This window comes from Tachypleus tridentatus, chromosome 13 (assembly GCF_004210375.1).
Source record: "Tachypleus tridentatus isolate NWPU-2018 chromosome 13, ASM421037v1, whole genome shotgun sequence".
In the NCBI taxonomy this organism is placed as follows: Eukaryota; Metazoa; Arthropoda; class Merostomata; order Xiphosura; family Limulidae; genus Tachypleus; species Tachypleus tridentatus.
The window spans coordinates 150074181-150089647 of NC_134837.1; the positions used below are offsets into that span (position 1 = coordinate 150074181).

General features: G+C 30.5%; 1 protein-coding gene across 4 annotated transcripts in view; it reads left to right on the forward strand.

The window, feature by feature from the left end:
- Positions 1–14712, forward strand: part of LOC143239923 (uncharacterized) — a 31473-nt gene extending 16761 nt beyond the window's left edge. The window contains exons 3-10 of one of the 4 annotated variants that reach the window (XM_076481575.1): positions 1590–1696; positions 4757–4855; positions 5137–5247; positions 9084–9154; positions 9950–10159; positions 11284–11540; positions 11911–12313; positions 13837–14712. In XM_076481575.1, coding sequence (XP_076337690.1) covers positions 1590–1696; positions 4757–4855; positions 5137–5247; positions 9084–9154; positions 9950–10159; positions 11284–11540; positions 11911–12313; positions 13837–14118 — 1540 coding nt within the window. In that variant the 3' untranslated portion in view covers positions 14119–14712. The remainder of the gene's footprint in view (positions 1–1589; positions 1697–4756; positions 4856–5136; positions 5248–9083; positions 9155–9949; positions 10160–11283; positions 11541–11910; positions 12314–13836) is intronic. The other 3 variants (XM_076481576.1, XM_076481577.1, XM_076481579.1) reach the window with 3 other exon arrangements.
- The last annotated feature ends 755 nt before the right edge of the window (positions 14713–15467 follow it).

The window sequence follows — 15467 nt, forward strand, 5'->3', positions numbered from 1 at the left end:
CAGGCATGTGGACCATGCCCAATACATTCAACTCCCATTATCTACATCATATTGTGATTTATTCTTTGACTGGTTTTCGTTTTTCACCTGTGGCCATTCTTCAGAATTTTGGTGTGGCTCTGACTGATAAATTTCTATTCATATCTTTTTCTTTTTCTTTTCAGGGATCTTCTCTTCATTCATCATTATATGGCAAGTGGTGCCTAACCATGTATTCTTTACCTTGAAATCTTCACTGTACAGCCATGTTGAATCATGCTTTATACTCCATGGCTTCACAGTGGTTATAATTGAGGTGGAGTATTTCACAAGATCACTTGTAGGTGAATAACCTTGCATTATTTTGCTTCATAAATATGCACATTCTGTACTGTACCACCTGTGGACTGCATGGGTAAAGCAGAATGGGATACTACCTATACCTACCATGCCTATAGTGAAAGACTTGGTATGCTATGCTTTGCAAGGTAGGGTTTTGTGGTCATCCATTGCACTGTCTAAAGTGATGTTCCTACAAACTCTTCATTGCCTTTTTGTTCTCCTTTTTCTCAGTGGATGGTGGTGGTTCTTACCACTTTCCAGTTTCAAGCTGCTATGGCGGTTGACCATAGAGGCACCCTTCTGAATGGGTTTCACACAAAGATGGCTGTAGCCATTCAGTGCAAGTAGGGTAGTGGTGTTCTGTGGGTGTAAGTGAAACAATGCCCTCCTCTTTGCATTATATAAGTTACAAAGGAAAGATATGTCAAAAAATGCTGTTTACTCCTTTGAATGGGAGCTCTCCTCTTATCCCCATATGAATGATGGCACTCCATGGCTGGGTTTTTGATTTAGAGTAGATCCAATCAGCATAAGTCTTTACACATATTTCAGGTTGTTTATCTTTAATTGTATGCTTACATATTCTGCCAAACTTTGGTGATAGAAGAGTATAGAAGGAGTCATGTGTCAGGTGAGCACACTATGCTCTTGGTGGAAAAGTGACACATTGAAATCTTTCAATTCCAATAGGGGGTAGCAGAAGGCTTGTGGCATATCTATAAAAAGTTTGCATATAGAGGGCAGCACTGAACAAAAACAGTTAATTTTGTGAGTGATAGAAATACCTGTCAGAAGTACATTTTCAGTATAGGAAAATTGTAACTTTTGATAACAAAAAGAAGTATTAATCATAATATTTAATACAAAATCCTATTCTTGTACATTGGTGTCTTGGAAATTAAAATACTAAGAATCTCTTGGTCATTCAATTAAAATTAAATTTTAAAAAACAACAACATTGTTACATTCATATGGTAACTCAGTCTGGTTTGTTTCATAAGGAAAGGCATCAAGGTTTCTTAAAATCATTACACAGTAATGTAGTCTTAAGAGTTGAAAAGACTTCTAACATTCTGAGTTTGGCAATGTGTTGAGTATGAGAATTTTTGTCAAGTTTAACAGGGCTCAATTATAAAAACTTACTGATCACACATAATATAACTAGTTAATAAAAGTGTTTTTTTATACATACTGAAGTGTTTATAACGTGTTTTGCAAAGTTATTTCTTATCTTTTTAAACATACAATCTTTTATTGTATCTTTACAGCATGGGACAGTTTGCCTTCTGTAGAGCTTACATAAATTTTATTAATCAGGAAGATATCTTTATTTTCAAGGATAAATTTGATGGATATGTTTTTGTGGATTCTAAAGGTGAGGCCAAAATTGTTATTAATTGTTAATTGTGAATGCATGTGAGTGTATTCTCTAATACATTAACTAAAAGTTTCAAAAGTAGCTTATTTGTTTATCTTCTTTTCTAATTAGTTTTTTTTTATGTAACTAAGTAGACCAGAATTAACATTGAAAATTCATATTAAAAGTATTGTTAACATTTTGTTAATTTTATTATAAGTTATCGATAAATCGTTATTTCACAAGAAGTTACAGGTTAAATAAAAATTAGTTATAAAAAAATAGAATGCTTGTTTTTATTTGAGAAGTGAAAGTAAAACCAGTTACTAGTGATAATTGCATTTAGTATTTTTATTTTTGTTTGTAATAAAATTGTGAAAATTGTTTTTACTGAAACTGCATTTCGTGTACTTTTTCTTTGCTTTAAAGAACAATTGTTTCTTGTAGGTTGACTTGTCATATTTACCTAATGAAATAATGCTTGATTCTTATGTGAAACCTTTATATCAATATGAAGTTGGGCATAAATAAATGATTTCAATAGTCATTTTTATTGAATTTCAAGTTGTCCTTTATTCTTTATTTTGAATAATATTTCAAGCATTAAAAAGCTTAAATTTTATTAAACCTACTAAATAAGAATACCCCTTTTATTGTTTGTTTGAAGTTCAGCTAATGCTTTTGTGTAAGCTGAAACTGGATTGTCAACTTTGAAGTGATTAAAGATACCTAAAAACATAAAATAGCATTACAGCAGCTAGCTTTCTGATAACATAATAAATATTAAACACCCAAAAACTCTAATAAATTAATTTTACCACAGTTACTATAGGTCACTATAACTCAGTTGCTCATTTTTACATGTTTCTTAAATAATTCATATTATGAATCAATGAAAGTAAACTAACTAATTTTATTGCAAGTAAAAAAATCTGATAAGTGAAACCTATCTTCTTTAGCTAAATGTCTTAAGTTTGAAGCTGATTTTCCCTCTTTCTTAATTTTTTTAAGAATGACAAATTTTTTTTTATTTGAATTGCTAAGACTAACTTAAGATTGTGACTACTTCAGTTTTCACATGTTTTTTTTTAAGAAGTATCATATTTGTTCATACGGAGCTTCCCAAGTTCTTCCATTGATACTTAGGAGTTTTTACCTTTTTTCTATCCGAATTTTTATGGATAGAAAGAACTAAGATAGCTTGTATCACTAACTCTATCTATAAAGTTTGAAATTTGTTAATGTTTAGGCCAAGTTTTGGTACTTTTTACATGATGATTTTAATTTGTAACATTTGAAATGCAGGGAAAATTTTAGAACTTTAAAGCTACTCCCTGAGTATTGTAGTGCTTTTTAAAATATTTTATTAGTTATCAACATATGTATATCCACAAAAATGATTTGTGTTTCATGTTTAATTCTAGACATCTTCAAAAGCTTTTCCTGAATCTACTGTTTAGTGCACGTTACTTATATATTATCTTTTTAAAAACTATTCTCTTTGATCACCACATTATTATTAAGTTCATTTGGCAGTTTAAGCCCTTCCAGTAGTTTTGAATTCCTAACTGCATTCCAAACATTGTATTCACTACCAACATAACATTAACCTTGCCAACATGATATAAGAGATTTATGAAAAGTTACAGAAAGAGACATAAACCTCTAACTATAAGCTTTCATTAGTAATAATCATCTTTATAGCTGGCCTGGCATGGCCAGGTGGTTAAGGTGCTTGCCTCATAATTTGAGGGTTGCAGGTTTGAATCCCTATCACACCAAACATGCTCACCCCATTCAGCCATAGAAGCATTATACTATGATGTTCAATTCCACTATTCATTGGTAAAAGAGTTGGTGGTGGGTGGTGATGACTAGTTGCTTTCCCTCTAGTCTTACACTGCTAAATTAGGGATGGCTAGTGCAGATAGCCCTCGGGTAGTTTTGTGCAAAAGTCAAAACAAATCTTTATATCTTAGGAACTGTAATATGTTGAAAAGGGGGAGGAGACTTATATTCTGGGGAAAAATTTGAAAACTGAATATTGTTAGTTAAAAGCTGATATTGAGTTGTAAAGAGCAGTTAAAAACACAAAAACTTAAAAGTGAACTAACCTCTTTATAAGTTAAAGAGTTTAGTTAAAGGAATGGTACAAATTTGAGAAGTGAAAAAACTAACATTTTAGTGAAATTTTTGATTTCTTCTTAGTTGCTGATACAAAGATTTAAAATAAATTGTGGCAAGTAAAGAAAGTTTTGGTAGAGTATGACAATAAATTAAGTCAAAAACTAAACTTCAGTTCTTAAGGTGATGTTTCCTAAGGGTTTTCTTTTTTTATTTACTCCTCAGATTGTAATCTGTTTCTGTTTTTTACCATTATTTACATTTGTTCAGAAATAAAACATTCTGAGAAATTTACAGATATATTTGTGTGTAATTCTTACAAGTGGACTCTAGAGCCAATATAAAATAGATGTGTGTATGTGTTCATCATTTAGTAGTTCCAGGGATACTGTAAATATATGTATACACTGGAAGTTATGTTTGCTTTACAGTGCTGCAGTACTGTGATAATTCAGACTTCCTGATAATATTTTTTCTAATTGACTTTTACATATAATATTGATATGTATGCTTAATCATTTTTCAATGTAATGTAGTTACTGGTAGCAGTAGTGCATCATCTTCAGAATTATGTATGTCTATAGGTTTATGTAATTTATGTTAAAAGTCACTGTGATGATCTACCTGTAGTTTTCACTGATGTTCTGAATTGTCACATCTGTAAACAGTTTTACCTGAAAAAACTTGGTAACTTTTTTTGCATAATTTTGTACATATGAAGGAACACTGTTGTTTTTAGAACTGATACTGGTGAGAAATTTAAAGTAATTTTGCATATCATTTATCATCAACATTTATTCCCCCATAAAACAATATCTAGTTTCTTAATCTGGCTGTGTGTTCCACTGTTCTAAAAAAATTTCAGTAAAAATACATATTTCTTTCATAATTATTTTTAGACTGTTTTTAGTTTTTTATGTAGCTAATAGTTAGATATTTTAAACTTAATTTCAGGAAATGAGTATCCTGCTATTGTGGAATTTGCTCCATTCCAAAAAATTCCAAAAAGAAGAATGAAGAAAAAAGATGCAAAGTGTGGCTCAATTGAACAAGGTAAATAATATTTTATAGTAGAAAGTTCTTTTAAGGTGACTGACTTTGGAAAATGTAGTCATTAAAGAAAATTGTGCATAAATCTAGTTTTCATTACAATATTCACTAACATGATAGACAAAAGAAATAGACTCTACTGAGATCTTAATTAAAATTTTTGTACTTGTGTGAGACATGATTGTTTAAAAAAAATTTCAATGCTATTTAGTAGAACATGATGTTTAACTTGATTTAAACCTAAAGTTGTCATGTTAAAGCTCAGTAGTTATAATTATTATAAGATCCAGACTACCTGAAGTTTTTAGAAAGTCTTCAGAGTCCAGAAGAGATGTCATTGCCTTCAGCAGAAGCTTATTTGGAAGAAATAGAAGCAAAGGAAAGAGAACTTAAAGGTGATGTTTACTGATAGACTGCACTCATAAAAACTTATGGAGGATCACATAAAGACTGGCATTCCAAATAAATTAACTAATCTTACTATAATTTTAATTATTACTATTGAAAAAAATACTTGAGTAAGATAAAGATTTATAAAGTTTAAAAATGCAGATTAGTCTTTTGTTCAAGACAAGTCAAAATATTGACTGAGTAAATTGACAAAAATATGTGGCCATTCTAGAAAGTTTAAATAAAAGTAAGAGGTAAAAAGTAATGATAGCAGCTTTAAGATGAATCAGGGTCTCATTCCTGAGAGTCTTTTTAATTTAGTTACACATTTAAGTGATAGCTTCATTTCTTTATAATTGTTTTTTCAGTTTTCCTTTATTAGATAAACGTTAAGGATTGCCAGCTCTAAAGTTGAAATATAAGTACCTACATTTACCATTATGACATCTTAACATGATGTAACTTCTGCACCACAGCATAGTTGTCAGTCATATAATATTCAGTATACATTTCCTTGAGTTCCAAGCCTTCTACTTTGCTACACCTTAAGCAGTTTAGAAACTTGTATCGGTAAACAATGGTGGTTATCTACCATTAATCATCAAAGCCTGTTAATGAACATTTCAAATTTATGGTAATCATCTAGTACAGTTTTTCATGGGCACTTTTCTTCATGTTAGTAGTGAGAGTCATGTACATTAATACAGAATGCACTTTTGCTAATACTCTCTTTAAAATTAATACATTTTGGTCTTAATACATGTACCTTTCACAACAAGGGTTGCTTAATTTGCTGTATATAGATTTTCAAGAATGTGATTTGTTTTTTGCATTTTCTTTACTTTTAAGTAAAGAGACCAGGCCTTAACAAAAGCATTTTATAAGTAGCTTAGAACATTTAAAAAAAAAAAAAGATTACTTGATAATTCTGTGTTGTGAGAGGTTTAATATCATGATTGCTTTTATTGTCTTTACAATCTTTGTGAAGATGTGTTACCAGTAAGTTATGTTATATAGACTAGATACTTAGTTAAGGGATAGCAGCATAAACCTCTGAAGTTAACTGTATGGTAGTGTAGCTTTGTTTGCAATCTTTTAGTAATCTATAAACTTGAGGGTTGATGCTGCGATATACTGTTAGTTGCTTGACTGTTTGTTTCATGTTCATTGAGGAATTGATTAATCTTTTTCTCCATATTAGCTTTTTCATAACATTTGATCTTCCTATAATATCCATCTTTAGCTAAAGTTGGAATTTGGTTGTGTTATTTATCTTTGACCATGATTACGGAATTGTTTTTACTAGCAGAAGCTCACTAAATATTTTTGGTTAAATTACTGTTCTTGTTACAACAGTACATCTTTAAACACATGATTTCTAAATCAATATAAAAGAACTCAAATTGCAGACCCCAAAATTTGTAAGTTTGCTTGTATTAGGCCTAACATTAGTTAAGCCTTTATTTACTATAGCCTACAATGAGATATCAATACTGTAACTACTGTACATTTTTTGCTATAGTATAGTTTGGGCTAAACTCTACTGGAACTAAAACTATCAAGAAATATACTTACAATGTTATTATGTAACCTAACATTAGACCTTTTGAGGACTATGATAAGCTTTTAATGTTAGTGTACAGGGTGGCCCGTAAGTCCCTACCCATCCATATATCTTATGTATCCAGTGTATCTGTGTGCTGTCCCTCATTCTTGCTGCATAATATTATAAACTATGATAAGCTTTTAATGTTAGTGTACAGGGTGGCCCGTAAGTCCCTACCCATCCATATATCTTATGTATCCAGTGTATCTGTGTGCTGTCCCTCATTCTCGCTGCATAATATTATGCAACGCCATGTTCTGTGAGACATTTTCCTCAACATAGCAGGGGTTATTATTTCAAATGCCATGGTAACAGCTGCCTTCAACTCATAATGCATTAGTATTATTGAATATAACATAATAACATATGGATGGGTAGGGACTTATGGGCCACCCTGTACAAAACGTTTACCAAAATATATTTACACCTTCTTTTTGTTTAGATCTGTTGAAATGAAGTACACAAGCATTTATATCGTAAGTTGCACATGCATTTTCAGGAGAGACTAAAACTTAGTAATATAATAATAGCTTCTATTCTGTAGGTGTAACTATATTTGAGTTAAGTAATTTGTTGTGTGTCAGGGTAAAGTTTAATACTAGCACACTTTCTTATGGTTCTGTTAATGGTATTTTTCTCAAGCTTGTTACTATAAATTTAGTTATCTGTAGTGTTAGGAGAACCACTGAGAGAATTTTGTTAGTACGTGATATTGTGTGATGATATAATGTTTAAATAGCTGTATGTATTTTAATGGAGCCCATGTTGTCTGCTGTATTGTGTATTTTCACTTATAGGCCTTTAAAGTTATTTTTGTCCAATGTTTATTTCCATGGTGATATTATTAATTTTCTAAGTTAGTCTTTAATATTGTGGGATGTTGACTGTAAATTCACCTGAAGTTCTTTTGGAATTATATAATCCTTTTACATATGGTCATCCATTTTAGCTTAGATACAATTAAACCTTCCTAAATTTAGTTTAAGACTGTCTGAAAATCTTAAGTCATAGAAATGTGAAGGCCAAATCTGTGTTAGTTCAGATGTGCTCCATTAGTTGAATGAGAAAAGTATTTAAGACCTTCTTATTAATGTGATAAACATATAATATAGTAGGAAGATTTTAACTGTTTCATAATACCCCATGTGTATGTAATATGTTAATGAGCTAGAGTTAACATAATTTAATCTTAATATTATCATTCTTTGGTGGTTGTGTATGCAACTGAATGAAGTGTATGTGTGAAAACGTTTGTGCTCAGTTTCTTTTCATTTTTTCTTTATTTGGATGTTAAAAATACAAAGAATGACAGTTTTAAATAATACATAACAAATAGAGAGTAAACATTAACAAAATTAATCACCACTGGTTTAGTCTGCTGAGGCTTGTCTTCACAATTTTATCATTATTCAAGATGTGTTACATAGTTTTAAATTTCACTGAATAGAGACTGTTTTTGAAATGGCCTATGAGACTGTAATCTTTGAAAACCAGTAGATAATGAAATCAAGTAACTTTGATTGATATGCTCACAGTAATTTTCAGGTAGTATCAAAATATATTTGCTATACTTTAGGTTTTTACATTCTACAGTTATTTTTTAAACCAATCTTAATGCCAGAAAAGGACTTCAGAAAAAGCCAAACAGTATATATTTTAATGAAATTTTTACTCTTAGAAATTAGCTGCAAATTACATCCTAATATTCTAATTCATATATGTTAAGTAAATTAAATCCCATTTACAAGGCTTATAATATAATTGAGGAAGGATACAAGAATTTTTTGTTTTTTTTTAGTCAGTCAGTTACCCTAGAACTGGCAAAGTGGGGGGGGGGAACATTGTGCAATGTTTGTTTGGTAAGATATCTAGAATTATAAAATTAATAAATTTTTCTGATGTCAGTGTATTTTTTTTCTGTTGGCACACCAACTTATTTTTAAACTTCACATCTAAAAACATTATTGGTTGTCACTGTAAAATTAAAAGTTACAAAGAAACAAATTTGTTTCATTTGTGTACACTTCAAGATGCTAAGTATATTTGATATATACCAAGAAACATCATTAAAATTAGGTATAATAAAAATTAAGTTGACTGTCTCTAGGTTACATTTAATATTTTATTTATAATATTTTTTGGTAAAACTTTTAGTACAACATAAAAGAGACTTGATTAATTTCCTGCTTTTAGCATCAAATAATAATTTGAACTGACAATTTTCTACCTTAACAGCTAACAATGGAGTCTTGAAGCTTACAACACCACTTATTGAATATATTAAACAGAAAAAGCTGGAGAAACAGGTGATATTTTATTCTTTGATAGATTGTTTTGGCAGAGTATTTATAATGAAACTTTGTAGAATGGACAGCAACAGTCTGTTGTGTAAAGGACGACATTTCGAAAGTCTTCTGCCTTTCGAAACGTTGTCCTCTACACTTGTGTCTCCACAGCAGGCAGTTGCTGTCCATTTTACAAAGTTTCATCATGTGATATTTTATTTTTATAGCAGTCAAATTCTCAGTATTGTTCTAATAATTTTAATTTCTGTGTTTTCAAATATTTATGGCTTGCATATATATAACTTTCTACAAATTTGTATTTTTTTGTAATTTTGGATTTCTTATAAATGTTGTTTTGCTGTCATAATTTTAAAAGAAAAAATGACAATATCTGAATAGCATAGAAAAAACAAATTGGTGGATAGCGTTTGATGAAAAGATTACTAGAGTTTGAGAAATGATATTTTTTTATCAGTTATAAATGATCATTCATGTTTTCTTTGGTTAAATTTTACTGCATTTTTTATGTTTACAATATACGAGTTACATCTAATAGATGTAAGTCATACAAATGAAGTGGATATGTTCTGAATGTCGACAACGTAAGATATGTAGCTCATCAGTGTAATGCCATATATGTATGTATAAACTATTATATATTAAAATTAGAATTTTACTACAGAAGGTAAAAACATACATATCCTTAACTGTTTTTACCTCTCTAGTTTTTTAATTTATTAATCAGTGTATTTGTGCAATTAATACTACTTTAGAAAAAAAGTGTAGTGTTTGTAAATTTTAAAACACACTATCCAGAAGGTGCGGGAAGAGAAACGAGAAGAAAGGAAGAGGAGAGAGCTGGAGAGAAAACGACAGAAAGAAGAGGAAAGAAGGAGAAGGAAGGCAGAGAAAGAAGAAAAAGTCAGAGACAGGACAACTGAACATGATGAAAGCAAAGAAAAAGAGTTTACCGAAGAGTCGGACATGAAATCAGAACATGTACAAAGTTCTCAAACTGTAGTCAAAGTAAGATATTTATACACCATAGTGAATGAAACTTTGTTAATTAGGCATAAAAAGTTCTCTTACATTTATACACACAGTGTTGTTTTTAGGATTGTTCTTAAATTGACCAAATCCTGCACTAACATCCAGAAAATGGACCATCCATGTAATAAAGTAGCTATCAACTTTGGGAGTCATAAAAGAATAACAAGAACAAGTTTTAATTGAAGAAAACAGTAAATTGAGTCATTGCAGTTTGTTTCATTTGTGTATGTACTGAAAATGTGAAAATACTGTGAAACCTAAATCTGATCAATTATTCACTTTCAGTGAAACAATTATACATTCACTGACAAAACTTACATTTGAGTCATCTTCTCTGTGCATTTTTACCTTCATTTCTATTTTTTCATCAAATTGATGGAATAATGTAGTAAGTCTTTAAAAAATAATTGTTTCTTGAGTGCCTTCATACATTTTTTTATTCTGCCATTTTCCATCATCAATATTGTACAATATCAAAGAAATTTCCAGTAAAACCAAATGACATCAAACACAACCAATCACATTCCTTTTGGGAATTTTCTAGTTAGGACCACCATCTATTGTTAAGAAGTCATTTATAATACATTTTTAAGAGTGGCAAAATATTAAAGTATATACTTCTGTTTTTGTTGTTTTTTTTCCATGAACTAGTACACTGGCAAATGAATATTTTGTGCCAGTGGCAACTGATATACCATAAATACACAAAGTATACATCCTAGAAGCATCACTATTTATATATTTTAGTATTTATAAGTGTTATAGATATGAGCTCATTAAGCCTAAACATAATATCCAGGATTTAAAGCTATTATGTTTTTGATTTACTCATTTTTTGCATGATTAAAGTATTGCAACCAATATTTTATATAATTTTCTTTGAGTTGTTGTCAAATTGTTTGTACAAGTAAAATAAGAAACATCTGAAAAAACAGAATTATATGAAATGCTTACAAATTTGAGACATTTTAATACAACTAATTATTTTAATGACTGTTAAAAATCAACATCAGTTTTTCTATGTCAGTTAAAAAGTTTTATTTTAAGAGTTAGCATATACACACATGTATATATTAATGTTTCTATAACTGTTTCCTTAGCTTCTAAAAAACCCAGAACGAGAGAAAGAGCGAGAAGGGAACACCAGAGAGCCAGAAAAAGAAGAAAGTAAAAAGACTACAAGCTCTCATTTCAGAAGCAGAGAAGTTATTGTCAGTCAATCGGGTAGGCGAGATAGGGACAAAAGAAGAGAATGGGACCGGCAGAGAGACAGACAAAGGCCACGAGAGAAAGAAAAACAACCTCATTTTAGAGAAAGAAACAGAGAAAAACCTCGAAAAGATCTTAAAGAAGACAAGTGATTAAAATTACAATTTTGTTTATTAATCCAAGTAATAGCACAAGGTTTTGCTCGAAATGAGTATTTTTTAAAAGAAAACACATACAAGTAATTAAACACTTTTACTGTACTTTATATAAATAAATGCATTAGTATATAATATTCCAAAGATTTTACTGATAGTAACCGAGTTCAGTGTTTATGGCTTATGTAATTGATGTTACCGAAGTAAAATACACCAAGTTATATACTGCAATTATTTTGATTTATCATGTAATCCAAAAATGTATCACAAAGCTAGTGTGAATATCTCTGTTAAGTTTATCTTATCACAGTAAATCTCCAGTTGCATGAATAGCTTTAAACAAGGAAGATATATTTTTCTTAGATATAACACATCTGGCTATGCTGACAAAGCAAGGCAACGAGCAGAAAACCTCACATCAAGAAGCTCTGGATACAGGTCTCTATTAAGTAGTTCATCTACTAAAGATAGTATTAAAGGGAAAAGCAGTACTTCTACAAGAGAAGACAGAGGGGCTGGAGGAAAGGTTAACAGTCAAGAATTGCCAAGTAAGTCCAGAAGAAATTGTGGGGAAAGTCTTTCTGCTGATACAGGAGTCCCCAGTAAAGCAAATCAAGACATGGAATCATCAGAAGGTAGAGATCAGAAAACAAGTAAAGCAGAAGCTGATTCAAACAAATCTTCCAGCGATAAGTCAGAGAGTTCTTCAGCAGACCTGAAGGACACATCTAAAGATCCTCGTGCTGAACGAAGAATTAGAAACAAGGCACGTATTTCATAATAAATAAATTTCACTTTTATTTTACATATACTTGCATGGTAAATTTACAATAAAATATTTAAGTGGTACTAGAAACTATAAAAATTGCTAAGATGGGAGCAGTTGGGTAACAAAAAAAAAAAAAAAAGCCTTTTACAAATTTCTATTTGGATGTGAAGAAACTTACCAAGATGTTTTTTTCCTTATATGAAGCTATTCTGTACTTTTTGATAACACTAAGAGATTTAAATACTAAAGGATGCCCTTAATTATTAGGCAGCCTTGTTCCAGTGTGGTAAGTACCGTACTTTCCGGTTAATAAGCCGAGGCCAATTTTCAGCTCTGAAAATGAAGGTTTTTGCTTATTACCGCCCAATAAGCCGAAGCCATTTTTAAGAAGTGACAAGTTTCTTCAAAATGATTTCTTAGTCTCGTTTCAGCGTCAGCATGCATGTTGTGTGTGATCATTGGCGTGTTGTAGTACAGCAGAACGTGTCGTATTGAGACAGAGATGGAATCAATATGTCATTCGTTATTGGCTCCACTCACTGTAATTAGGTAACCAATGAAATTCCAGAAACAACGTTTCACTGTAGTCTTAATGTGCTTTGCTGATGGGACAAAATTACCGCCTATGGTAATTTTCAAAAGAAAAGCATTTCCTAAGAAGAAGAAATTTCCAAAAGGAGTGATCAGCCAATAAGCCAACCCCCCAAAAATCAGGTCCAAAATTTAGGGCCAGAAATTCGGCTTATTAGGCGGAAAATACGGTAATCTTTATTAATTATAGTCCTCAATCTTCACTTCGAGTTTGCATTTTTACGAACAGTTGTTTTAATGTATTTTACATACACAAAAGCTAAATATGATGAGAAATGTTTTATATTTGCTTTTGCAATTTGGAAGTACATCTGAAGTTATTGCTATGACTAATAAAGATAAGGTACTCAAAAATTATTCATGCTCATTTGGTCAAGCTTGTACCTAAAGCTTCTCTGTAATGGAAAAACCATATAGAATATGATTATTCTACTATTATAGTTCTAAAAGAAATAAAAATGGCATTTTCTGTTGTTGAAAGTTTATACTAATAAACAAAGCTAAATTATTAAAAGTATGTTTTGTTTAATTTCGTATAAAGATCTAGATGGTTTTTTTAAAGCTTACAGAGGAGGATTTGATTACTACTGTACTTTTTTTTTTTCCTAGGCCGTCTTGTTTGGATGTATATATTTTAGGTGCTTTCTTTACTTTAATCCAAAATTTGGATAGAACTTTTTAATAATTGGAATAAAATTTGTATTTCTAAATTTAAATGAAGTAACAGTGAGATTCCGGTTATGAAAATACTAGCTACAGCACTTCATTTGTGATACTAAAAGTAAAGCAGTACCATTAAACAATCAGTGAGAAGGTTAGGTAGTTGCTAAATCATTACAATCTTTTTGCCAATCCACCCGAAGGTGGTGGTGGTCACATATGCTGAAATTTCATGTAACGTGTCTCAGTTATTATGTATGTTTGTGCAGGACCGCCCATCCCTTGAAATATATCGACCTGGTATGCGAAGACTAAATGTACAGAGAAGCAGTCCACAGAAAGAAGAAGCAGGTGGCTCTTCCCCATCTAGTCCCACACCTTCAAATAGTTCAAACAGAATAACAAGTGGAGCTTCTGAAAGGTTTAGGGCCAGTAGACCACGAAAACCTGAATCAGTCAATGAGTATGAAAAACCAGCAGACAAATCACCTCATCCACCTTTGGAAAGTGGTATTTCAAGTGAGAAAGAAACTGAAAGTAAAATTGACTGAAGAATTTTGAACAAGTTCGATTGGTTAAGAAGCTTTTTTTTAACCTTCTCTTTGAGAAAAGTGTCGTTAAAATTTCTTACAGCATTATTATAAATCCTGAAAATAACATCTTGTCTTTAATTCTCTAAAACACAGTGCAATGGTAGTTTATTCATTGTATTTTAAACACTTAAATGTTTAAGAAAAAACCCTAATGTATTTTTCTGTTATATTCGTGATAGACCCAGCAAAGGAACCAAAGTTTAAAAAATGTGTTGTTTAGCATTGCCAACTTCTCAGTATCATACTATTTATATTTCTGAACATTAAAGTAACGTGTACTAAAAGACAAAAATAGAAATATTTTCCAATGAATTCTAGTTCTTCTCATAGTTTCTATACTCTAAACATCATTTGAACATTAGTGATCTGGTATACAACTACTGTATTGTTTTTTCAGGAAGCAAAAAATTAATTTGAAGTTGGTGGACAACATTATCCAGCAACTTTCCAGTCATCTGTTAAAGGATATCAAACACTGGTCATATTATACTCAATATTTTTTCCCAAGGTTTTTTATAAAAAAGCAATAAAAATTTTAAGTGAATTTGAAAACTGCTGATTTTTTTTTATATCAATACTGTATTGCATTAATTTACTTCACTAAACTTTGTAGTGGTTAACTGGAAGAGAGCCAGTGACTATCAAAAGACATGGAATTATCAAAGGACAAATAATTTCAGTTGTTATTATTATGGATATTCAGCTGAAAATTATTAAAAGAATTAATAAAAAAAAAAAACACCCTAGATACGTTGGTGCACATTGTTAAATGGAATTCCCATGAATTAATGCAGCAAGTAAATCAACAGTACATGCAGTATACATTTTATACTAAAAATGTACTTATTATCAAAATCAGATCTAAAATTATGCAATATATTTAAAATAAAACGAACTGGAAACTTTTTATAGGTGACTAGTTACATTTCCTAACTCTTCCAATTTGACCAACCACATGAGATCTTTGTACTCAATTTAAAGTCTTTACAGATTGTATACTTCTAACATTCAATATGGTGTATATATCTTCAGAAAATGTAGTTTTTCATATAAAAAAATCATTTTTAGTAAAGTATTTTCAGTAGACTAAAATTTTGACCATTAATGTATTATTTTTTAATAGTCTATGTGAAAAGTAATTTTCATATCAAGATCAAAAATATTTTCTCATCTCAATCTGAAATTTCTGTGTAATCCCTAAAACCTCCTAAATAAATTTCAAAGGTTGTTTTGTTTTAGTAAACCTTTATATTTTATTTACCCAACTTAAAATTGTGATTGGTCAATGTGTCCAACCTTGTAACTGC